We start from the raw sequence: 27,642 nt of genomic DNA, 5'->3' as shown, positions 1-27,642 counted from the left end.
AAGTGGATGTATAAACATAAATATAATAATGTAATAGTCTTGACATCCAAATCGCTGCCGTTGTGTCCTTGGGCAGGACACTTCACCCTTGCCCCCGGTGCCGCTCACACTGGTGAATGAATGATGAATGAATGATAGGTGGTGGTCGGAGGGACCGTAGGCGCAAACTGGCAGCCTCTCTTCCGTCAGTCTACCCCAGGGCAGCTGTGGCTACAAATGTAGCTTACCACCAGCAGTTGTGAATGAATGATGGGTTCCCACTTCTCTGTGAGCGCTTTGAGTATCTAATAATAGAAAAGCGCGATATAAAATCTAATCCATTATTATTATGCTAAGTGGATGTATAAACATAATTGTATTAGTGTCATGTTAAGTGGATGTATAAACAAAAATATAATAGTGTAGTGTGTTAAGTGGATGTATAAACATAAATATAACTTTGTAACTTAAGGACTTAACATAACATAACTTAACATAAGGAAACTTAAGGTGTTTGCAGTTTTACTCAGCCATCATCGAGTCCATCCTCACCTCCTCCATCACCGTGTGGTTCCCCGGCGCCACAGTCCGGGACAAGCATCGACTACAGCGCATCGTACGTGCTGCTGAAAAGGTGATTGGCTGCAAGCTCCCATCCCTCCAGGACCTGTTCTCCTCCAGGACCAGGAGGCGTGTGGGTTGGATCACAGCTGACTCTTCTCACCCTGGACACAAACTATTCTCCCCTCTCCCTTCAGGCAGGAGACTACGTTCCATCCAGACCCAAACCTCCCGCCACCTGAACAGTTTTTTCCCCTCGGCCATCAGGCACATGATCAATATCAAGATCTGATCAGTTACAGCTCATTTTATTACATATTCTGTGTTATATGCGTTTTATGTTGCACGATTGCACCAAGAAAAGTTCCTAGTTTGTGAACCCATTCTCAAACAATGGCAATAAAAACTATTCTGATTCTGATAATCGTGTAGTGTGTTAAGTGGATGTATAAACATAAATATAATAGTGTAGTGTGTTAAGTGGATGAAGAAACATAAATGTAATAGTGTAGTGTTAAGTGGATGAAGAAACATACATGTAATAGTGTCATGTTCAGTGGATGTATAAACATAAATATAATAGTGTAATGTTCAGTGGATGTATAAACTTAAATAGTTTATAATAATACACCTTACGGTGCAACCTGGACACATCATCAGTGATTCTCCCGGGGTCATAGGGTGTTTCGGGTCTTAATCAAACACCCTCACCTGGGCGACTCAGCCGAGGGTGATCAGTCCCTCGACTTGTGTCCAGGTAGCGCTCTACGCCACACATCCCCCCTCTGACAGTCTGCCCTGGGGCTGCGCCGGTGGTGCTTGGAGGTTCTGTGCACTGTGGGGAGTGTCCGGGCCTGGATCCTCCTCCGTCTCATCAGGTGCCGTACAGAGTACTGTACTGTACCCACCTTCTACCATCCTAGTCACGTCCGTTGTGTCCTTGGGCAAGACACTTCACCCTTGCTCCTGATGGCTGCTGGTTAGCGCCTTGCATGGCAGCTCCCGCCATCAGTGTGTGAATGTGTGTGTGAATGGGTGAATGTGGAAATACTGTCAAAGCGCTTTGAGTACCTTGAAGTTAGAAAAGCGCTATACAAGTATAACCCATTTATCATTTAATTTACTGGCACTGTGCGTTGCACCACAGGTTTCCCTAGGCAGCCTATCTTGGTCTTATGTATCTTCAGGGTTTTTCGTAGCGCTGTATGGATGCTCCCTTGCGAGAGCTGCAGCTTGGGATGCTACCCCTCCCTGCCCCGGTTGCCGTCTTTCCGGGCTGTCAACTGTCTCTCCAGTTGTCACCACTCTTTCGGGGTTGTCATCCAGCCTCTTCCTGGAAGTCAATGGCGATGCCATACTAGATTAGTTTATAATAATACACCTCACGGTGCAACCTGGACACATCATCAGTGTAATGATAAGTGGATGTTTAAACATAAATATAATAGTGTAAAGTTAAATGGATGTATAAACATAATTGTAATAGTGTCATGTTCAGTTGATGTATAAACATAAATATACTAGTGTCATGTTCAGTGGATGTATAAACATAAATATACTAGTGTCATGTTCAGTGGATGTATAAACATAAATATAATGGTGTAGTATAAAGTGGATATATAAACATAATTGTAATAGTGTCATGTTCAGTGGATGTATAAACATAAATATAATAGTGTAGTGTTCAGTGGATGTATAATAGTGTAGTGTTCAGTGGCTGTATAAACATAAATATAATAGTAATATAGTATATATAATAATAATATAGTAGTGTTAAGTGGATGAAGAAACAAACATAAATGTAATAGAGTAGAGTTAAGTGTACATACATACGAACATATATGTAATAGAGTAGTGTTAAGTGGATGTATAAACATAATTGTAAACATGTAGTGTTAGGTGGATGTATAAACATAATCGTAATAGTGTAGTGTTCAGTGTATGAATAAACAAATGTAATAGTGTAAAGTGGATTTATAAACATAAATGTAATAGTGTAGTGTTAAGTGGATAAAGAAACATAAATGTAATAGTGTAGTGTTAAGTGGATGAAGAAACATAAATGTAATACCACTGTTGAGTGTTTCGACGCCGGGCACGCTACATGACGTCATCGTGGGAGTGTTCCTCCACAGGGAGAGATGAACGCTCACCAACACAATCCTCTCAGCGCCCACGTAAGTTGACGCCGATAAACCTACGACTTTGTCAATTACTCTGTGTGTGAAATTGGCGTATGTTTACCGCCATGTGCCCTGTGTCCTGTGCGAGGCTGAAGGGTTGCGCCGGCTTGTTTGTGCCTTTAGCGACGTGCCCGGATGTTCGCCCGGAGCTTGCTGGCTAACTAGCGGCTAGTTAGTTAGCCGCTAACAGCCGGAGCTAGCATGCTATCTGACAGACTGATTGGCCGGCGAGTGAGCGCCTGTTTAACTGTCAGGCCTGGCTTGGCGGGGAGGGGGCGTTTGTTTACATTAGGGTTAAAATGAATATCAATTAATACGTCGATATAATGTAGTATGATCAAATTATTATGCCACCTACTGGAAATAATATAATTAAGGTTGACTGAAAACAATACAGTCACTAGTTCATTTATTACCATGCTGTGAAAGCTTACACCTTTATAGCCATGACCATTTTCGGTGTTCAATTATTCTGACGCGCCGAAAGCAAGAACCGTTCTTAGTGGGAGCCTTTCGGGCGCTGTTGTGCAAGCAAGGCACGCCGAATGACCCCAATGTGTCTCCTCCAACCTCGCATCTCGCACCGGTGTACGCCGTGCGGTGAAGTAAACACCCTCCGGCGCCAACACCTTAGCCCGTACTACTAAATTGTGTTTCGAGAGAGCACACAAGCCAACAAAAAGCCCACAACAATCCCCACACAGTTTAACTGTCACAACAGTTAGCAAATTAGTAACTAAATGGACGTTTTGTCCTTACATACTGTACATGTGACTGCGTGCTGTTTAAACGTGAAGGCCTAGAAGAGTTAGCTAGCAAGCTGCTTGTATCATCCTCTTCTTAACTCTAAACCGTTGAGCTCCGGCTATTAGTGCAGTAAAGTCGTTTGTTTGTGCAACCTTTTGAACATGTAGCTCTTAAATCAACGTGTCTTGCTACATCTTGTTCATACACTGAATGCACCTGTAACTTATTCATGAGCCCGAGAAGGTCTTCTTGGTGGAGGCATTATACAAGTAAATGAACTGTACACTATTGACATTTGTTTTATTGTCAGACAGGGCAGCTGTAATTTAAAACAAGGCCAGTCTGCAATGGTCCCTTTGGGGGGCTTTCACTCCTTAATTAACATTTGTGTAATTAGGCTGAAGGGCTTTGGTTGTCACTGCTGAGATTGGAATGAACAAAAAAATTTAGTCTACAGATGCACTAACACACAATCTCATTTCTAAATGTCATTATTTAAACAAACAAACTGACTTAACAAGCTCAATGACTCACGCTGCACTGTTCTTGGAATAATGGCCAACACTTTGTGCTCTTCCAGCCTTGCTAGCAATGGCGAATTGTAGGGTTCGTACGGGTGCTTAAAAACCTTGAAAAGGCTTGAATTTTAATGTTGTGTTTTCAAGCAAGGCTGGGCGATATAATGATAAATGATAAATGGGTTATACTTGTATAGCGCTTTTCTACCTTCAAGGTACTCAAAGCGCTTTGACAGTATTTCCACATTCACCCATTCACACACACATTCACACACTGATGGAGGGAGCTGCCATGCAAGGCGCTACCAGCACCCATCAGGAGCAAGGGTGAAGTGTCTTGCCCAAGGACACAACGGACGTGACTAGGATGGTAGAAGGTGGGGATTGAACCCCAGTAACCAACAACCCTCCGATTGCTGGCACAGCCACTCTACCAACTTCGCCACGCCGTCCCGATATGGCCTTTTATTAATATCTCGATATTTTTAGGCCATGTCACGATACACAATATATATCTCGATATTTTGCCTTAGCCTTGAATTAACACTTGATGCATATAATCACACCAGTATGATGATTCTATGTGTCTACATTAAAACATTCTTGTTCATACTGCATTAATATATGCTCATTTTAAACTTTCATGCAGAGAGGGGAATCACAACTAAGTCCATTTACCAAAACTGTATTTATTAAACAGTTATCAAGCAGTGGCACAAACATTCATGTAATTTCCAAAACCGAAAGTGCAAGATTGTCAGACATTTTAAAACAAGCTATTAGTGCACTTTTGTGCATGATGTCACTAAGATGACATGTCAAAACAACACTAAATTAAAGTGCATTTTTTGTACAGAACGCCACTACAACAGTTTAAAACAAATAAAGTGCACTTTTGTGCATGATGTTACACAAGCTATTTCAATAACTGTCAAATAAAAATGAGCTGCTTAATAGGAAATCAAATTGTGTATGTCCTTCGCTATGTGGTAGGTTACTGCGGACGTTATGTACTTCTGTTGTTGACTATTTTTTTCATATGGTGTTGATCTGGAAATGGTGGCTTGGGCATTTTGTTGGGTGTGGCACCGAACAAAGATGTTGACATACAGAGTTTCAAGCACTCCTCATTCTCTAGCGGTTGACTTTTCAAATGATGCTACACATTAGTGGTGCTGCTACTTTTTGTAGCAACGCTTTTGCCGCATACTTTACATATTACGGTTGTCTGTTCAACATCTTGCCGCTTGAAGCCAAACCACCACCAGACGATGAACCCTGTGCTGTTATTCTTGGGAATTAATTCTCCTTCTTTCTCTCATATTACCACTCCCACCGCACCGTTAGCACCACAGCTAACGTTACCTATGCTGCTACCTCTCTGCTCCGCGAGGGCGTATGACGTTGCACGCGCGACAGTATGTGACGTATGTCAGAAGGTGCGCTTGTTTTACGTCTCTGTGAGAAGGAGAGACAAGAAAGAGTGAGAAACGCCTGTAGTGTAATGTCCGCAGCTAAAAGCAACTGCGTGAGAACGTATACTCGAATATCACGATATAGTCATTTTCTATATCGCACAGAGACATACCCGCGATATTTCGAGTATATTCGATATATCGCCCAGCCCTACATTCAAGATTTGAAAAATGCTTGAATTTTGCTTGTAAATGCTTGTAAATGTTCATCATATTTCTCGGCAGTCTGACTCTATAAGCTAATTATAAAATGGGAAAAAATAAAATAAGTTTCCTTAAAAATGAAAGCTACACGCTTGACCTATTGGCTTTGCACCAGCCCTTACAGTAGGTTGTTGTCATGCCAAAACCGTATATGTGTCGCCCCCAAGAGGACAGTGGTGCATCGGTCCATCATGCCGGGAGGTCTTCGTTTTAAAGAACATTGGATGGAAAATGACAAACACAAACTTTGGATGAAACGTGGACCAAATCCACGTGTAGCCTGCTGCAAAGTATGCAAAAAGGAAATCCAACATTGTTCGATGTATTTTTTGCTCCATTATTTTGGTTGTCTACTTAACTTGTTTGACTACCTCAGTTAAAGCAAACAAGTTACATTTTGTTGTTTTGGTTAATTGCATTAAAATGGTTACATTATTGGACTTGTTTGTATTGTGAAGGTCATGTAATGTATAATGTGTAACCTTTTTCACAACTTAGAGCTGAGTTAATATGAATGATTTTGTAGTTTTTACACAACATGGTTGTATGCATTTGTTGCTCTATTATTTTACTACTTAACTTGTCTGACTACCTCAGTGAAAGCAAAAAAACTTAACTTTTGTCTTTTTGTTAATTTGTTATCATAGCCACAGTTATAAGGCTAGATATGCTTAATGAAAGGTGCCTGAGGTGTTGTGAAACTAACAAAATATTTTCCTTTAATTTATTATCTTTATATTAATGTGGAACAGTTTTGTTAATAAATGAGTGAAATTGACATTTTGAGGGTGTGTGTATTCATATCACATTATGCAGTTTACAAGCACAAATATGGGATGTCATTGAGTGCTGTAAGTAAGAAAAAGAACAAGAAATTTGAAAAACAACACAAATGGAGACAGTTTTGCAAACAACAGTCTACAGAAACACTGCTTCATTTTCTATGCCCCATTCAGTTAATGATAACTGCTGCAATGTTAGGCTTAGGTTTTAGCAGATTTTCCGTATTTTTCCTACAGACAGCATTTGGTGACCTCAAACAACAAGGCTATGGATTGATTCACACCGGTTTTCGCCTTTTGAAGGGTACTGGAAAAACTGGAAAATTGATCTTGAAAGTCCTTAAAAAGTGCTTGAATTTGGCCATGGAAAAGGTGTACGAACCCTGCAATTGGCTCCACTTCCCTGGGTCGACAAGGGTCTCTGGTTGTCATTTGTTAGCTTGTGAGAGAAGTGATCACTAATAAATTGCAGTGTTCCCCATACATTCATATATTTGTGGGTGACCACCATCTAACCCTATCTGGTTGCTTTGTTCATAAAACATTATAATGGGATTCTCTGTGAATGTCGCTTGTCGTTACAACTCTGTACACTAGTGCATCTCCACTGCTTAACACATGTCATACACACCTGGTCTGCAAGAGAATAAGCTGTAGCAAGAGGGATCAGTCAGGGTGTCCTTGGGGACTTAAAAGGTCTTTAAATCCAACAATTTGAATTTAAGGGCTTAAAATGGATAACATTCTCAGAAAATCTCATAAAATGTCTTAAATACGATTTTGAAAGATCTTAAAAATCTGTTTAGGTTACTTTTATTTAAAACATGCCTAAACTTCAGTGTTGCTTTTAAATGTTTAGATTCTTGAGGACAATGTACCGTAACTACAAAATTAAACTAAAGTAGGCTACCAGTGCTGTCCAGTCAGAATTAATCGCGCACCACCTAGTGTGCTGTGCGCACGCAGCGGTGTGTTGTTACAGCTTAGCACAGCAGCGGAAGCCCACAGCAAAGCCGAATTACATGCTAAGAAAAATGAAGATATGTAAAATATGTGATGTATCATAGTGATATTGTATACATGTTTGAAATACATTTCAACCATCCAACCAACCATAAGGTGGGTAAGTGCAAATTTAATGATTTGTGGCTACAGAACGATCCGGTGGATGAAACGTATAAAGTGTTAAGGACCCGGATGTGGAGCTATTGAGTAGGGAGGCGTTTGTAAACATTGCGGTCAAAGTGAATGTAATGATTATGTAAAAGTAAAAAATCCGGGATAAGTTTGTGTCAAAAGCTGCTGAAACACCACAAATACTTGCACAACTATACAAAGATCAAGTTAACTCCCCCAAAGGAGTGTTATGTGGGTAAAGTGGCGCCAATTGCTGGAGGATATCAATACGAGATGTTAACTAGTGAAATCATACTATTACATGCAGTAAGCACTGTGGTAGTAGTCTATTCACAGTATATCGAATATACTCGATATATCGCGGGTTTGTCTCTGTGCGATATAGAAAATGACTACATTGTGATATTCGAGTATATGTTCTCACGCAGTTGCTTTTAGCTGCGGGCATTACACTACAGGGGTTTCTCACTCTTTCTTGTCTCTCCTTCTCACAGAGACGTAAAACAAGCGCACCTTCTTACATACGTCACATACTGTCAAGCGTGCAACGTCATACGCTCTCGCGGAGCAGAGAGGTATCGGCATGGTTAAAGTTAACTGTAGCAGGTGGTGCAAGCGGAGCGGTGCGAGTGGTAATACGAGAGAAAAAAGGTGCAAATCTGGTAACAAATGAAGGAAGAATTAATTCCCAAGAAAAACAGCCACCGTTTGGCGGTGGTTTGGCTTGAAGCGGGAAGATGTTGAACAGACAACCGTAATGTGTAAAGTATGTGGCAGAAGCGTTGCTACAAAAAGTAGCAACACTAAATTGGCCCTAGTGCATGAATGTGAGTGTGAATTTTGTCTGTCCAGTGTTTCCCACACATTAATTTATTTGTGGCGGCCCGCCACGAAAGAATTACGTCCGCCACAAATAAAAAAAACTAAAAAATTTATTTATTTATTTATTTATTTTTTTCTCCTGTCCAGCTTCTCAGGCAAAACATATAGTTGATGTAGATGCCCATATAGGCTGTTCAGATTTACTTTACAAAAGGGAAGTGTAAGATACTTCTCTTGTTGCCTTATTTGTATTTGACCACTACTGTTTTCTGTTTATTTGTTACTGACTGTGGCAGGACACCTCTGCCTCTGTTTCACTTTATGTTGCTGGTAAATAATATGGTTGTAGTAGTAGGCTAAAGTTAAATTATTTAGTATGCACTAATTAAAGGGGCAGAGCTTTAAGAGACATTTTAGCTTTTATATTTTATAAGATATATTTTTTGTAAGAACCACAATTAATAAATATATTTCAGTGAATAACTTATTGTTCAAATCTGTATATAAATATGTACATAAAGTGTTGTAATTATATTGTAAAATGGATGGATGGATGGGCGTTTAAAACAAAACTGTTATTATTAATTAGTAAGTATACATTTTTTGAGCCTTTTTAGAGAAAATCATATCATTGTAGTAAATTATGCAAATTACTCGATGATGTCATGGTGACCACGCCCATAGCCACGCCCCCACCGCCACAGGTATCTTGGCAGTTTATGGGAAACACTGCTGTCTATCTGTGTTGGCCCTGCGATGAGGTGGCAACTTGTCCAGGCCCAGGGTGTACCCCGCCTTTCGCCCGATTGCAGCTGAGATAGGCTCCACCGACCCTGAAAGGGACAAGCGGTAGAAAATGGATGGATGGATGGCATTTTGAAAAGTCACCTGCTAGAGAATGAAAAGTGCTTGAAACTCCGCATGTCAACATCTCCATTCGATGCCACACCCACAAAATGCCAAAGCAATTCCACATCAACACTGTATGAAACAAATCGTCAACAACAGAAGGAGATAACGTCCGCAGTAACCTACCACATAGCGAAGGACATACACTATTTGATTTCCTATTATGCAGCTAATTTTTATTTGACAGTTATTGAAATATCTTGTGTGACATCATGTACTAAAGTGCACTTTATTTGTTTTAAACTATTGTAGTGGCATTCTGTACAAAAAGTGCACTTTAATTTAGTGATGTTTTGATATGTCATCTTAGTGACATAATGCACAAAAGTGCACTAATAGCTTGTTTTAAAATGTCTCTGACAATCTTGCACTTTCTGTTTCGAAATGACATGAATGTTTGTGCCACTGCATAATAACTGTTTAATAAATACAGTTTTGGTAAATGGACTTAGTTGTGATTATCCCTCTCTGCATGAAAGTTTAAAATGAGCATATATTAATGCAGTATGAACAAGAATGTTTAATGTAGACACATAGAATCATCATACTGGTGTGATTATTAAGGCAAAATATCGAGATATATATCGTGCATCGTGACATGGCCTAAAAATATTGAGATATTAATAAAAGGCCATATCGCCCAACCCTAATTCACAGCAGTAAAACAAAAAACAAAACATAATTCGCTTAAATTATTTCTATTATTTATTCCACTAATTTCTGGTCAGCTTGTCACGTCTCATCTTTTCTTCAAGTTTATAAACCAACTGACATTAAAAGCTGTAAAGGTTGTCTGTGTAGTGTTTATACTCAGTTTATGGTGGGGTGAATGTCAAATTGTCATGCTTGGATAAAATTAGTTCTTTTTTATTAGCAATATATTTTCAAAAAAGTCTCAAAAACAGGTAAATATGTATTCATACATATCAGATACAAAATGAGCTGAGCAAATTTGAATGTTATCCACATTTTTCACATCCAAATTCTGTTTGCTAATATGTTTTTCCATTAGTTTACAATAGATACTTTTCTGGTGTATTTAGTTAGTTTAACCATTTTGTTTTCTAAACTGAAAGAGCAGTGATTTAATTCATATACTTACAATTCATTCTGGCCCTCTGATTTACTTTTATGTCTTTATACCTTTATGTGCGTATGGATATGAAATGGTCTTAAGTTATATATATTATAGTCTCAAAAAAGTCTCACTGGTTTAAAAATGTAACTTCGATATTGGGTTTCACAATTTAAAGCGTTTTGAGTCACTTGAGAAAAGCGCTCTATAAATATACTTCACTTCACTTCACTTAAATTTGACTTGTTGAAACCTGCAGAGACCTGTCAGTGTTGTTAGTAACTTAGCTTTACTACATTTAGAATTTCTACATACTATTTTTCCAAAAAAGGTACAAATCTAGTCAATTGTAGCATGATTGGAGACTCCGACGTTAAAGCACATATCGCTCTTCTCAACAAGCTGCGGGTGCTGCTGTGGGCCCCTCCCTCATTTAAAAGAGCTTACACAGTTTTGTTTGTGATATTGAAATAAGACTAAAATTAGTGACATAAGAAAGACAATTTATATTTCTGAACATATTTTTTCGTTTTATCTTATCTCTCCCATAAAGTTAACACTCATGAGAGTAATTAAACACCTTAATTTGCTAAAAACGTGAAAACACACCCTTACAAATATGTTAAGGCATTATTGTCCGTGTACAATGGACTGTTTTCCTTCATGTGTCATCGTCCGCCTGATGAACGCAAGTCAAACATTTGCTCTGCTTTAGAGTTGTGTTGCGTGTCAAACAGACAACCTTTGTACAAAAGTTTGTCCTTTCTGTATTTGGAAATCCGCTGCTGCTTACTGCTTCTGGACGGACATACAGTATAGGAAAGAGACAGCTCGCACTGCAACAAAGAATGACTGCTTGTGGAAACCATTCTTATGTGTGCACTTGTTTATTTTGCAGCATGTGATTTTTCTAAATGTCCACGGAGACAGCTGACTAAAAGACCAAAAGCCACCCCATAAGATTTTCCTTTGGAGGACCCAAGAGGAGGTGGTGTTCTCTTGGATTATTAACCCCTGTCCTGTGTCTGCATGTCCACACATTGTTTGCTGATGACCACATCTGCAGGTAAGTTGTTTACTGTACAGTATTTTTCGGACTATAAATCGCTCTGGAGTATACGTCGCACCGGCCGAAAATGCACAATAAAGAAGGAAAAAAACATATATACGTCACACTGGAGTATAAATCACATTTTTGGGGGAAATTTATTTGATAAAATCCAACACCAAGAATAGACATTTGAAAGGCAATTTAAAATAAATAAAGAATAGTGAACAGGCTGAATAAGTGTACGTTATATGACGCATAAATAACCAACTGAGAACGTGCCTGGTATGTTAACGCAACACATCATGGCAAGAGTCATTCAAATAACTATAACATATAGAACATGCTATACGTTTACCAAACAATCTGTCACTCCCGATCGCTAAATCCAATGAAATCTTCCTCCCCGGTGTCGCCTCTGGTATGCGCCGTTTCCTTTCTTTCTGCTGCTCGATCGCCGTTTTCTGCTGCATATTTCACTACGTCCAGCTTGTAATCTGCAGTATATGATTTCCTTTTCGGTGCCATTTTAGTTCAGCCCTTCTCAGTTTTTATAAGTTACCGCCAATGTTGAAATAATCAATTTTAATAGCTACGGATGTAGCAGCAGTTAGCATCCCATGACGCACAATGCACTTCTGCCATGACCCGCCCCCGCCAAATTCTTATTGGTTGACATGTGTGACGATTGCTGACGTGTGTGTGACGATTGCGGACATTTGCTTCGTCTCTTACGCGAATGAGATGAATAATATTATTTGATATTTTACGGTAATGTGTTAATAATTTCACACATAAGTCGCTCCGGAGTATATATCGCAACCCCGGCCAAACTATGAAAAAAACTGCGATTTATAATCCGAAAAATACTGTATTTAAATCATAATTAGTAGTTGAGATTTTGTTTGGTTTAATGAATAAACTGACTTTTGTAATCTCTTTTAATTGATTCTGAGACGTTTTCTGTAACAATAATACAAATTGCTTCCTGCTTGGTTTTTAAATTGAAATGCCTTCACAGGCACGCACGCACACGCACGCACACACACACACACACACACACACACACACACACACATGCACAAGATGGTGTGACATCAGCAGTGCTGCAAATGTGCAGAGGGGAATGTTGGCTGACCCATTTCAACAAGATGACTTTGCCCTCAGCTTAGAAGAGTCAGACGATGCTGTAATTTCATGGCCGATGCCGGGGTTGGGGGGGGGGGGGGTGTTTGCTTTCAATGTAGAGTTTTTAGGTACACACATCCTGGTGAAACTCATGAGTAGGGCAGGGCGATAAAACAATATCAATGTATAATTACGATAGACAATAAAAAATGCGGTCGATAAAATGTTAGATTTTTTTTTTCTTCGTCAAAAGAAACAGGAAGTGGCAAAGCAAGGTTGTTTGCATAAACAAAGGTGCCCGCTAACCAAGCAACGTAGGAAATGATCACCGGTCAGTGGTGGTGACACGCTAACAGTCAATCAGGTAACAGTATCAACTATCAAGTTTGGTTTCGCCATCTTATTTTCTCACGGTTGAGTCTTTGGACGGAATGAGAAGGGAAACTAAAAATAAGTGCTCCAGAGAGAAAATAAATTGTCGATAAAACAGGAAAAGTCACCCCGACCATATCGCAGTCAGACCGTAGTCAGACCAAGGCGCTCGTAATCAGTAATACCACATCATCTTAGCCACGCTCACCCTTGAGCACAGCTGGCACTAAACTAGCAGAAAATCATTCTTCTCAGGTTTCTCTATGTTCAAAGTTTCATATTTTGCAGTATTTTGTTACACTTTCTTACGTATTCCTTCATTTTAAGAGGTTATCGTCAAGTTGTTTATACTGATGGTTGTTTAAATTTGCATTATTTTTTGCCTTGATTGCTGAGGTGATTATCATTAGAGGAAGGTTACGTTTAAAATCAAATGTTCACATTTAATATATTTTTTCACCTGGTGTTTATTTTCATAAAAAATAATAATTATCGATATTGACCGATATAAAACACTTACGTTGTGATACACTTTTCAGCCATATCACCCAAATGGCTGCTATCATGTACCATCAGGATGGTTGGTACAGGTTCAGTAACTCATTTTGTTTTTGTATGTTAGGCAACCTCTTAGGCCCTGTTCACACTATATTGATAAACAGATGTGCTTTAACAAGTCAGCTTTGGCATGTGTGTATGTGGTGTGTTTAGAAGCAAGTTACGATGGCATCAAATGCATGGAGTAGTAATGACCAGCCAGTCCTATAGTAAAGAACACATTTTTCTGTGGCGGTCCAAATTTATATTTGGCGAACCGCCAAGAATAAATAGGAAACACTAGCGAGCCATCATTGTTGTTATTATTAGCTGTTGCAGAAAAGGAAAAACACACAGGCAAAATGAATAATTTGATTGTTGTTTAGCTCAACTATGAGTGGATTAGGGCTGCAACTAACAACTAATTTGATAATCGATGAATCTGTTGATTATTACTTCGATTAATCGATTAATAATCGGATAAAAGAGACAAACTACATTTATATCCTTTCTAGTATTTTATTGAAAAAAAACAGCATACTGGCACCATACTTATTTTGATTATTGTTTCTCAGCTGTTTGTAAATGTTACAGTTCATAAATAAAGGGGGGGGGGGGGGGAGAAGTAGTCTCTGCGCATAGCATAGATTCGACGAATCGATGACTAAATTAATCGCCAACTATTTTTATAATCGATTAGTTGTTGCAGTGGATACTTAACTAGTTTGGTAAAGTCGCTTGTCACTTCAGGTAAGTGTCTTCTTAGCTGGTTTTGCAGATCTCAACTACACACAATCGGAGAGTTTTGCTGTAACTGATCACGAATGGAATAAATCATAGTCGTGCTGCTGACTCATGGAATTACTTTTTTTTTCTACTTCACTTCATTTCTCTTAAAAGAAAATACATAAAATCCTGCTTTTTATAGGCCTGTGTGCACATTTGCTAGCTAGTTGCTGTCCGTGATATTTGACTGGCGAGCCTCCTCCCCATCAGTTTAGATACACCAGTTTCACTTTCTTACAGCATTTTTCTGCTGGTATTTCTACCCTCATTTGTTTCCATGCAGTATCAGCAGTCTGACTAGAACAGCCAGATCGTTATTACATTTACAATTTACTTTGTTTTTTATAATAGCCTGTGTTCCGTCACGTGACTTCTTCCCGGAAGTGAAAAACAGTGGTGGTCAAACAAGCCAAGGTTGCTGTCTGAGTACGCAAGGGGCATAGATCTTCCTGCAAAAAGCAGATATGAGCAAAAAGTGCAATCTCAATTAAATCTCTCCCGTTGCGTTATCAAAAAAATATTCGTCAAGTGATATAGATCATTATCCATTGGTGGAGTTCCCAGACATGGTGAACTATCTCGCGCTGCGGATGTCAGTCCACACGACAAAACAGATGAAAACTTGGAAAAGCACGGAGGCCTACAACTTCTTCGCATCGTTTTTGCTCTGGTAAGGCATTTCCTGATTTAACTCCGCATCAACAGCCATGTTTGTTGTCTTGTTGTTGTTGTTGCACATGCCGTTTACGACTATTGTTCGTGTGCTGAAAGCTTCTTTTATAATTGCTGTTTTTGGTAAAAACGTAACTCTTTTAAGTTTTGCTCACATTTGCTTTATTTTATTTAGACTCACCGACTTGATGCTTTACAAAAAAGTGTTTTTTTAAGAAATACAAATGTAAACATAATACTTAAATGGGAAATACTCAACATTAAAAGTAGATCAAACAAACCGTTAACAAAGTAATCATTGCAAACTTGTGCATTTTTCAACTCTCTTGGATTGGAGTGTGTGCTCTTTTTATTGTCGTTGTTTCTTAAAATCTTGCATTCTTTTGCCCTTCTTGATTACATCTTGAGCAACTTACCCCTTTTCATGATTTTAAGGTTCTAGGGCTGAAAACAATGCAAGCATAGGGCATTTTTCTTTGAGAAAGGCTAAATGGCACATAGTACCCATTGAGAATAGGCGCTGGCTTGACCACCACGCCTATTTAATGAGCCGGACTTGACGTCATGTAAATCCAAGCAATTGGCAGCTATCATGAACACTTGGCTCTATTCGTCGCCGTGTCTTATGGACCAGAATATAACACAACACCTCTTTTTCGAGACTATAATTCCTTTTTGAGCGGTTGCTAGTATTGCATTACTGTGATTATCGTAAAGATTTAAAGGCCTACTGAAATGAATTTTTTTTATTTAAACAGGGATAGCAGATCTATTCTATGTGTCATACTTGATCATTTCGCGATATTGCCATATTTTTGCTGAAAGGATTTAGTATAGAACGACGATAAAGATTGCAACTTTTGGTATCTGATAAAAGAAAGGCTTGCCCCTACCGGAAGTAGCGTGACGTAGTCAGTTGAACATATACGCAAAGTTCCCTATTGTTTACAATGATGGCCGCATGAAGTGAGAGAGATTCGGACCGAGAAAGCGACAATTTCCCCATTAATTTGAGCGAGGATGAAAGATTTGTGGATGAGTAAAGTGCAAGTGAAGGACTAGTGGGGAGTTGAAGCTATTCAGATAGGGAAGATGCTGTGAGAGCCGGGGGTGACCTGATATTCAGCTGGGAATGACTACAACAGTAAATAAACACAAGACATATATATACTCTATTAGACACAACCAGGCTTATATTTAACATGCCACAAATTAATCCTGCATAAAAACACCTGCGTGTTTGTTATGCTAGCTCCTAGCTCCTCTGCTAGCTCCTAGCTCCATAGAACACGCCAATACAATTCAAACACCTGATCAACACACACAATCACTCAGCCCAAAAGACCGTTCACCTAACCCAAGGTTCATAAAGCTTATATATTTTTAAAAAGTTACGTACGTGACGCGCACATACGGTCAAGTTATCAAATGTTTAGCAGCCAAGGCTGCATACTCACGGTACCTGATATTCAGCTGGGAATGACTACAACAGTAAATAAACACAAGACATATATATACTCTATTAGCCACAACACAACCAGGCTTATATTTAATATGCCACAAATTAATCCTGCATAATAACACCTGCGTGTTTGTTATGCTAGCTCCTAGCTCCTCTGCTAGCTCCTAGCTCCATAGAACACGCCAATACAATTCAAACACCTGATCAACACACACAATCACTCAGCCCAAAAGACCGTTCACCTAACCCAAGGTTCATAAAGCTTATATATTTTTAAAAAGTTACGTACGTGACGCGCACGTACGGTACGGTACGTGTTATGCTAGCTCCTAACTCCTATGCTAGCTCCTAGCTCCATAGAACACGCCAATACAATTCAAACACCTGATCAACACACACAATCACTCAGCCCAAAAGACCGTTCACCTAACCCAAGGTTCATAAAGCTTATATATTTTAAAAAAGTTACGTACATACGCAAAAAAAAGTTGCGCACATACGGTCAAGCGATCAAATGTTTAGAAGCCAAAGCTGCATACTCACAGTAGCACGTCTGCGTCTTTGTCATCCAAATCAAAGTAATCCTGGTAAGAGTCTGTGTTGTCCCAGTTCTCTACAGGCGTCTGTGTATCGAAGTCAAAAGTCCTCCTGGTTAGAGTCTCTGTTATCCGAGTTCTTCCATCTTGACTGCATCTTTCGGGAATGTAAACAAAGAAGCGCCGGCTGTGTACTGTTGTGGCTGACTACGTTCGAAAATACGTCCATTTCGCACCGACAACTTTCTTCTTTGCTTGCTCAGCTTCCTTCTCCATAATGCAATGAACGTGATTGAAACAGATTCACGAACACAGATGTCCAGAATACTGTGGAATTATGAAATGAAAACAGAGCTTTTTCGTATTGGCTTCAATGTGGAAGGCATACCCGTGTTCGCCGGTCTACGTCACGCGCATACGTCACGCGCATACGTCATCCTCAGAGGCGTTTCGAACCGGAAGTTTAGCGGCAAATTTAAAATGTCACTTTATAAGTTAACCCGGCCGTATTGGCATGTGTTATAATGTTAAGATTTCATCATTGATATATAAACTATCAGACTGCGTGGTCGGTAGTAGTGGGTTTCAGTAGGCCTTTAAATAGGTTTTAGATTTTTCAGCCCTAGTCAGCATGTCTTCAATGTGTTTAGACATCCACTAGAAAATCCTGATAGGCTTTGTGTTGAATTATTAATTTTTATATTCCATGCTGCACTGTTATTTAAAGGAGGGTTGCGACTCCGAGAGGGACAGACAAACGGTAGAAAATGGATGGATGGATAGATGTTTGAACCCTTTACGCAGATGTCTCAAAAGCTTTCCAATGTGTTGTAAGCATTATATCCGTCCTCCTATGGCTTTCAGCGCGTAATGACGTAACTACGCTAATGCTCAACACTTGCACGCACATTAGCTTTGTGTATTAATGTTTGCTAATGTTAGCGATTTGTATAGCTAACGTCACCTGCAACTAATGACTATTTTGATAGTCGACTAGTCATCGATTATCTAAACCAGTGGTCCCCAACCTTTTTGTAACTGCAGACCGGTCAACGCTTGAAAATTTGTCCCACGGACCGGGGGGGGCATTGTATTTTTTTATTTATTATTATTATTTTTCGTCATAAAAAAATACAATCATGTGTGCTTACGGACTGTATCCCTGCAGACTGTATTGATCTATATTGATATATAATGTTTTTTTTATGTTGATTTAATAAAAATAACAAATAATAATAATTTTTGATTATTATTATTATTATAATTTCTTGTGTGGCCCGGTACCAATCGATCCACGGACCGGTACCGGGCCGCGGCCCGGTGGTTGGGGACCACTGATCTAAACAATTAGTCCACTAATCGAATTATAAAGTGAATTCACTGGCTTTAATTTGGTCCTGTTTTAAATTCATTTTAAGATATATTTAGGCATGTGCTAACTAACAAAGATGACTAATTCATCCATACATATGTATTTATACTGTAACTATGCTGCTCATTAGGCTGTTACAAAAACAAAATAACTATTCAACTTTTGTCCATTTAAAAGCAAAGAAAGAAAGCATCAATAAAACCAAACACCAAAGCTATCTCACGTCCTAAAAAAACAAGCATTTTTTGATTATGTGTTTAAAAAAGCTGCACAGATATATTATTAATTATTGATTAACTCCTGGTATTTTTTAGCAATCTAATAGACTCGATGAATTTTGAACATTTGAGATATTTAATAGATTGTATATTTATTATTTTATGACATCAGCTTGGGGGTGACTAATGTCCCGCAATGTGTGATTGACCATTGACGTTTTGTTATGCTTCACACCTGCAGTTCCTGACAAATAAAAAAAGTTGAATTGATACAAAGTTTGGCTAAAATGTTAGTTCAATCTATTTTTCACACAACTTTGTCTCACACTTAGCTAACTAGCAAGGTAACAGGCTAACTATCTTACCAAGTTGAGACAGCATCCTCCAGAAGGCCGAAATCATGCCTTTGCTTTAAATGTTCCTGTATCTCATATACAGCCACAAAAGAAACGAGGTCCGCTTTGCAAAATGATCAAGGTATTAATGTGTTTAACAAGATTAGGCTGAAATGTTCTCACACTTTACATGCTTTCACCTGCAATGTTGTTGCAAGTGGTCGTGCTGACTCGCTTCCGTCTGGAAAAATCTGAGTGATGATGTCACAGACTCGTGTCGACGAATGAATGTGTCAGCGACTAATTTTATTGTAGAAAATGTTGATGAATTGTTGCATCTCCAGCTACCATCACAAATACAATCGTGGTCAAAAGTTCACATACATTTGTAAAGAACATCATGTCATGGCTGTCTTGAGTTTCCAATAATTTCTACAACTGTTATTTTTTTGTGATAGAGTGATTGGAGCACATACTTGTTGGTCACAAAAAACATTCATGAAGTTTGGTTCTTTTATGAATTTATTATGGGTGTACTGAAAATGTGACCAAATCTGCTGGGTCAAAAGTATACATACAGCAATGTTAATATTTGGTTACATGTCCCTTGGCAAGTTTCACTGCAATAAGGTGCTTTTGGTAGCCATCCACAAGCTTCTGGCAAGATTCTGGTAGAATTTTTGACCACTCCTCTTGACAAAATTGGTGCAGTTCAGCTAAGTTTCTTGGTTTTCTGACATGGAAGTGTTTGTTCAGCATTGTCCACTTGTTCTCAATGGGGTTTAAGTCAGGACTTTAGGAAGGCCGTTCTAAAACCTTAATTCTAGCCTGATTTAGCCATTCCTTTACCACTTTTGATGTGTGTTTGGGGTCATTGTCCTGTTGGAACACCCAACTGCGTCCAAGACCCAACCTCCGGGCTGATGATTTTAGGTTGTCCTGAAGAATTTGGAGGTAATCCTCCTTTTTCATTGTCCCATTTACTCTCTGTAAAGCACCAGTTCCATTGGCAGCAAAACAGGCCCAGATCATAATACTACCACCACCATGCTTGATGGTAGGCATGGTATTCCTGGGATTAAAGGCCTCACCTTTTCTCCTCCAAACATATTGCTGGGTATTGTGGCCAAACAGCAACATTTTTGTTTCATCTGACCACAGAACTTTCCTTCAGAAGGTCTTATCTGTGTCCATGTGATCAGCAGCAAACTTTAGACGAGCCTTAAGGTGTCGCTTCCGGAGCAAGGGCTTCCTTCTTGCATGGTAGCCTCTCAGTCCATGGCGATGCAAAACACGCTTGACTGTGGACACTGACACTTGTGTTCCTGCAGCTTCCCATTCATTGCAGACCTGCTTTTTGGGGGTTCTTGGTTGACTCTTGATCATCCTGACCAATTTTCTCTCAGCAGCAGGTGATAGCTTTCGTTTACTTCTTGATCGTGGCAGTGACAAAACTGTGCCATGCACTTTATACTTGCGAACAATTGTCTGCACAGTTGCTCTTGGGACCTTAAGCTGCTTTGAAATGGCTCCAAGTGACGTTCCTGACTTGTTCAAGTCAATCAATCAATCAATGTTTATTTATATAGCCCTAAATCACAAGTGTCTCAAAGGGCTGTACAAGCCACAACGACATCCTCGGTACAGAGCCCACATACGGGCAAGGAAAAACTCACCCCAGTGGGACGTCGGTGAATGACTGAGAAACCTTGGAGAGGACCGCATATGTGGGTAACCCCCCCCTCTAGGGGAGACCGAAAGCAACGGATGTCGAGTGGGTCTGACATAATATTGTGAAAGTCCAGTCCACAGTGGATCCAACACATCAGCGAGAGTCCAGTCCACAGCGGGGCCAACAGGAAACCATCCCGAGCGGAGACGGGTCAGCAGCGCAGAGATGTCCCCAACCGATGCACAGGCTAGTGGTCCACCCGGGGTCCCGGCTCTGGACAGCCAGCACTTCATCCAATGATTAGTTTTTTCAGATCTGTGCTGAGTTCTTTTGACTTTCCCATTGTCGCGTTTGTAACTGAGTCTAATGACTGCATCACATGAGCCCTATTTAAATGAGCTCAGAGAAGTCAACAAGTGTCGTCAATCATAATCACTCACATGAAGTTAAGAGGCCATGCCATGAAGCTAATTTGATTTGATTGTAACTTTTCTACCTCACCAAAATTGATAATGTATGTTGCTGTATGTATACTTTTGACCCAGCAGATTTGGTCACATTTTCAGTAGACCCATAATAAATTCATAAAAGAACCAAACTACATGAATGTTTTTTGTGACCAACAAGTATGTGCTACAATCACTCTATCACAAAAAAATAAGAGTTGTAGAAATTATTGGAAACTCAAGACAGCCATGACATTATGTCCTTCACATGTGTATGTAAACTTTTGACCACAACTGTATATGTATCCAAAAACATGCACCTGGGGATAGGTTGATTGGCAACACTAAATTGGCCCTAGTGTGTGAATGTTGTCTGTCTGTCTGTGTTGGTCCTGCGATGAGGTGGCGACTTGTCCAGGGTGTACCCCGCCTTCCGCCCGAATGCAGCTGAGATAGGCTCCAGCACCCCCCGCGACCCCAAAAGGGAAAAGCGGTAGAAAATGGATGGATGGATGTATATGTATCCTATCGTAACAACAACATGAATGCAGATTTTTAGTTGCTTCTCTGGGCCTGCTTTTGTGTGTGTATATGTCCTGTGTGTACTTTGGGCACTTCACGATTTGATCCGATTCCGATATCAGGGTGACTATTCCATTCAAAATCAATTCCCGATTAGACACGAGTCTCGATTCAAACTGATTCTTGCAGTATATTATTGGGTGTAGTAGTTAATAAAACATTTAAAATTACGATTACAAAACCTATTTGGTTACTGACGTATGACGTGTATGTGCAGCGAGTTAGCATGGAGATTGCCTAATAGCGTCATTTAAAAAACTGAGAGGGACAATGGGTAGGAAATGGATGGATGGATAGATTTAAAAATGTTTTGTAATTAAGAATAAAATAGATTTTTGAAAATTAAGAATCTATTTAAAATCGAAATAAATAAGAATTCGTTTTGAATGTAAATCTTTTTATTTATTTTTTTGGCACCCCTCGTGTACGTGTAGACGAGAAAGTGGTGAGTGCCAAGCCTGAACGCCAAATTCCTTGGACCCGACAAGCAATTTTTATTAAATATAATTAGTAATTGTGAAAAATATTGACACAAAAAAAACAACCACCTATGGTAATGGTGGTGTTCGTTATATGTTTTGGTTTGAAAACTATAACTGAGCAAACATGCAAACACCCCCTTTAATATTGAACAAAGGGATTTTGGGGACAAGAACAAAAATAGACTTGGCAAACTACTGCTACAATTATAAACACATTGATGAATTAACAACTAAAATGTTGAGATGTTTGTATATTTATATAATTTTTCTCTTTTCTTTAGCCACTTGTGCTCTGTGAGCCAGAAGAGGAGAGGCTGCGCTCATGGTAAGCAATCAACTGTACTTATCACTTTTACTGTCCTAACTGCAAATATTTCAGTATATTTCCTTTACTGTAAGCCATTATGTTTGACCTGGGCCTACATAAAAGCTGTTGAACATGAGATGAAAATAAAACACGAGGCTGCCGGATCAGCAATTACATTTACCGATAGTGTGTTTTTTGTTTGCACCATCCAAGCGCACTCATTTGAATCCTTTCTGAAATGCAATGCCAAAAAATCATTTGTTCAACTTCAGCATTTCAGAAACTGTTCTCACTCTAATTTTTTGTTTTTAAAAATATTGTCTTTTTGCTGTAGGAGGTTGGTGCTGAGCCAGCCATTGTAGAGATTATTTAGAGATTGAGATTTTTGGGAGGGCAAAGAAGTAAAACAGTGGATGTCTGTGCACCAACCCACTTTGTTCTGTTTCCTGTGTTTTACACTCACTGCTGCATGTTATAATCCATTTTTTTTCAATCATTTCTTTTTGTTTTTGTGGTAGACAAGCATGACATTGAGCCAAGCCACTGATGCATGCCTACTCAAAAAGTTCAACTGGGAGGGGGGGGTGTCGACGCTGCGTAGCTAGTCCCGTGCACCCCCCAAGTAGCACTGGAGGCTTCTAATGGATCAGGGTTGTAGTGAGCAGTGTGCAGAGGAAGCGGACTCAGGAGGCCGGGCAGAGCAGGAGGGCGGCAGGAGGGCGTCAGAGTCGGAGCATGGTTTGTCCAAAATCACCCACAACGCCCTGGAGAACATGGGAGCGTTGGGCCATGGCCTGAAGCAACTCTTCCAGCCGCAGCGCAGACGCTCCTCTGTGTCCCCGCAAGACACAACCGCGTCCTGCGCCAGCGGCGCCCCTCCTCCCGAACCCACTGCCGAGACCATCACAGAAGGCGGGGACAGTCGGGCCCCCTCGGCTCTCTCTGCGGACTCTGACGGACCTGCCGCTTCCGCCCCTCCCGCAGCTCTGAGTCGCGTCCTGCAGCAGATCCGCGGTGCTCCGCCAATGATGAAGCGAGGCACCAGCTTGCAAAGCCGCCGCAGCAAGGTGGCGATCACCGGGGATGCCCCTCAGAAAGGTAGCCCCCAGATACACCGGCGCAGCGCCCACGAGGCTCTGCTGCAGGCTGGGCGCCCTCGCTCCTCCTCCACCACGGACACGCCCAGCAGCCCCGCCCTGGCAGACATGCTGCTCACGTCTGGCTACCACTCCACTGAGGAGCCTGACAAGGTTAGTCAGAGCTGTAAGCAGCGGAGCTTTGCACACTTTGTTTTTTAGGACATTTTTGGCATTTCCAATCAAACAAAAAGTACCATTTTGAAAACAATAGACCGCCTTTCTGTTTTTTTATGGATAATGTCAGCACTATCAAGTCACCGTATTTATTTACACCCACACACCTTTTGCTATTAACAAGTCACATTATTTTCGCCACACTCCATTTTTTCGACACAGTGCTCATGAAACGATATTTTTCATTACTTTGATGTACCAACCTAATTGGTTTTGAACAGGGTTAGTGATATCCGTCTAAACAAAAAAGTTTCTATATTGAAGCAAATTTCCCCATAAGAAACAATGTAAACATAGTTAATGGGTTACATCCTTAACAAAATAGTAGTGTATGTCAAACATATATAGCATGTCCATTGCCTTCTTTGGACTCATTAAGATAGAAAATTGTTGTAGAAAGGCTAAAAAACAATATTTAAAAAGCACACAAAGTCACACTTAGCATAGTAGATAGTAGGGATGGGTGATACGGCCTAAAATCTATATTGTAATGTATATTGCATCCTCCTGCTTTAATCCCCGAAAGGGACAAGCAGTAGAAAATGGATGGCTGGATAGCCATATATTATTTGGTATGTAAATGATAATTAATACATTTCAAAACGGGTTACAAAGACTCCTAATTTGGCTGCTGATGTATGCAATAACAAACATACACATATTTCCAACTGTATTATTTTAATAACATAATTATATTTATAAATTATGTTAAAATACGCACTGATTATTCTGTTGTTTAGATACTTAACATTACTTTTGGGCGATACTACAAATTTGTTTATCAATCCCAGTCGTTACAGCGGTAGTATTGGTCATACCAAAGCTGATACTGATACTTTACATTTTTGATCACAATTATCATCAGACAAAAACAAAGGATCGTAATGTAACAATATCAATTAAATATTAAAATTATTTCCTACTATTGGCTCTGATTTTAGTATGTTGGTTTTTGCCTTTAAAGTTCTCCTGTGTCCAGGGACTTATTTCCGGAGTTTGTAAACAAAAACGTTAAAATATATTTTTTAATAATAAAAATACTGTAGTATTGACCAAATTATATTATTCTTGGTATTGTTACTGTCGATATTTGCATAGATTCACCCATCTTTGTGGCGTTTCATTTCAGGGTCCATATTAAAATTAGCTCGGTCGATGATGGTTTAATCCAACAGTGACCCTGTCGTTTTTAAGAAGGTTTCTGAAGTTGCTGTAGCATATCCTCCTACAGTATGTAGTGTAGCATGTTTCGCTATTCTGCATCCTCCAGTGATAATGATACTTGTAAGAAGCATGTTTTATTTGCCACCATTAAGATTAGGATTGCTAACCTCAGAGTGGCTTTGTTCTGTGAAGGGACATTAGCTACTGCTACATTGCGTTGAGGATGTGTTTGTTCGCTTGTTGCTGTCAAATTTGCGGAACACAGCTATCGACGGTCAAATTGATATCATTAATATCGTCTATTTTGCGCTACCCTACAAAAATGTTGTAAACAAAAGCATATTTTTAATCATTCCGTGGTACGAAAATCAAATAGTTTGTACAATAAACTGTTTGTAAATCGATGTTCCACTGTAGTTTTTAATAACTAAAGCATTCCTTTGCAGTGGGATTTTTTTCCTGATTAGGGAAGAGAAAAGCACTCTTAAAAAGACAGAATAGATAGTTGGAGTAACATGAATAGAAGTCATGTGATTGTTTTATTAAAAGTGTGTTTTTTATCAGTTAGTTCAGGTGAGAGCATTGTGTCCTCTTTTAACAGCTGGATCGTTACGACGGATCGGGCCCCGCCGTCTCGCCCAATACCATCTCCAGCAGCGCAGACGGCTATGACGTGGTCGACAGCACACCGGACCCCCAGCGCACGAAGCAGGCCATTGCACATCTCCAGCAGAAGATCCTCAAACTCACAGAGCAAATCAAAATCGAACAGACGGCGCGTGACGACAACGTGGCCGAATACCTGAAGCTGGCCAACAACGCGGACAAGCTGCAGAGCGTGCGGATCAAGCAGGTGTTTGAGAAGAAGAACCAAAAGTCCTCACAGACCATCCAGCACCTGCAGAAGAAACTGGAGAACTATCACCGCAAGCTTTGCGAGGTGGAGCACAACGGTATCCCGCGTCAGCCCAAAGATGTTTTGCGAGACATGCACCAGGGCCTCAAAGGTGTTGGCGCCAAGGTATGTACTTGTTAAATTTTTTGGAAAGTGTCAAAGTGTCATTTACTCCAAACGACTAATACACCTGTCCTCAGCGCAGTAATTGGGAAGCCCTGTGCTGTCACGATTGGTGCACTACCTACTTTGCCACACTGAGATCTTGGTTGCGTGCGGAAGGTTAGGGACTAACTCGAGTGTTGAAATTCAAATTCGGAGGAGAAGCGGGGAAATGTTATTTCCAAAATGAGTACGAAACATCAGTAATGGATTTGGAACAGCACTACACTGTCAAGATTTGCGTTATGGGGAATTAGTACACAGTGTACAAGCAGTGCATTACTGTTTCCTCGTTTTGTTACAGCGTTAATCCGAAGTGGAATAAATTCATTTTTGTCCTCAAAATAGGGTTGTACGATATACTGGTATTAGTACTGTACCGCGATACTAATTCATAATTTTCGGTACTATACCGTCTCTGAAATGTACCGGTCCCGCACCCCTCCGCGCCCGCGTCGAAGTCACGTTGTGACATTGCTGGTTTACGAGCAGAAGATCATGTTCGGTAGCCCACAAACACGGAGTACTTACAAGCAGACACAGTGTGTAGACAGAAAAGGGAAAACTGACGCATTTTGGCTTAAAAACTAATGATAAAGGTAAAGTTATAACACTGAAGCGCCCTCAGGAAGAGGTGCTTCAAGACAGGGCTAGCGGCTAACGTCCGTCCGCCGTTGGCAGTATTTTAGCGACTTCTAAATCACTATTCCTGGTCTCCATGGTGACAAAGTACGTTTTTTACAAGTATCATCCCTGCAGGACGAGGAATAGCTAAACATGTTTCACTACACACCGTAGCTCACCGGCATCAAAATGTAAACAAACGCCATTGGTGGATCTACACCTAACATCCACTGTAATTATATCAAGTACAGGCACGTATCTATTCAATACTACTATGATTACGTAGATATTTTTTGGCATCACAACATCTTCTTTCGTTTTTTTAAATGTATATTATGTTTATAAACTCAGGAAATATGTCCCTGGACATAGGAGGACTTTGAATATGACCAATGTATGATCCTGTAACTACTTGGTATCAGATTGATACCCAAATTTGTGTTATCATCCAAAACTAATGTAAAGTATCAAACAACAGAAGAATAAGTGATTATTACATTTTAACAGAAGTGTAGACAGAACATGTTAAAAGAGAAAGTAAGCAGATATTAACAGTAAATGAACAATTAGATTAATAATACATTTTCTACCACTTGTCCTTAAAGGCCTACTGAAACCCACTACTACCGACCACGCAGTCTGATAGTTTATATATCAATGATGAAATCTTAACATTATAACACATGCCAATACGGCCGGGTTAACTTATAAAGTGACATTTTAAATTTGCCGCTAAACTTCCGGTTCGAAACGCCTCTGAGGATGACGTATGCGCGTGACGTAGCCCGGCGAACACGGTTATGCCTTCCACATTGAAGCCAATACGAAAAAGCTCTATTTTCATTTCATAATTCCACAGTATTCTGGACATCTGTGTTCGTGAATCTGTTGCAATCATGTTCATTGCATTATGGAGAAGGAAGCTGAGCAAGCAAAGAAGAAAGTTGTCGGTGCGAAATGGACGTATTTTTCGAACGTAGTCAGCAACAACAGTACACAGCCGGCGCTTCTTTGTTTACATTCCCGAAAGATGCAGTCAAGATGGAAGAACTCGGATAACAGAGACTCTAACCAGGAGGACTTTTGACTTCGATACACAGACGCCTGTAGAGAACTGGGACAACACAGACTCTTACC

General features: G+C 40.0%; 1 protein-coding gene across 3 annotated transcripts in view; it reads left to right on the top strand.

The window, feature by feature from the left end:
- The first annotated feature begins 2,624 nt into the window (after window positions 1–2,624).
- tmcc1b (transmembrane and coiled-coil domain family 1b) overlaps window positions 2,625–27,642 on the top strand; it is a 72,531-nt gene continuing 47,513 nt past the window's right edge. For all 3 annotated transcript variants that reach the window (XM_062052794.1, XM_062052787.1, XM_062052803.1), the window contains exons 1-5: window positions 2,625–2,717; window positions 11,291–11,458; window positions 22,322–22,365; window positions 22,866–23,597; window positions 25,426–25,845. In XM_062052794.1, the coding sequence (XP_061908778.1) occupies window positions 22,989–23,597; window positions 25,426–25,845 (1,029 nt within the window). In that variant the 5' untranslated portion in view covers window positions 2,625–2,717; window positions 11,291–11,458; window positions 22,322–22,365; window positions 22,866–22,988. The remainder of the gene's footprint in view (window positions 2,718–11,290; window positions 11,459–22,321; window positions 22,366–22,865; window positions 23,598–25,425; window positions 25,846–27,642) is intronic.

The sequence above is a fragment of the Entelurus aequoreus genome, linkage group LG01 (assembly GCF_033978785.1).
Source record: "Entelurus aequoreus isolate RoL-2023_Sb linkage group LG01, RoL_Eaeq_v1.1, whole genome shotgun sequence".
Lineage (NCBI taxonomy): Eukaryota > Metazoa > Chordata > Actinopteri > Syngnathiformes > Syngnathidae > Entelurus > Entelurus aequoreus.
Note: the sequence above shows the minus strand (reverse complement) of the source record. Positions and strands in the feature narration are given on the sequence as shown.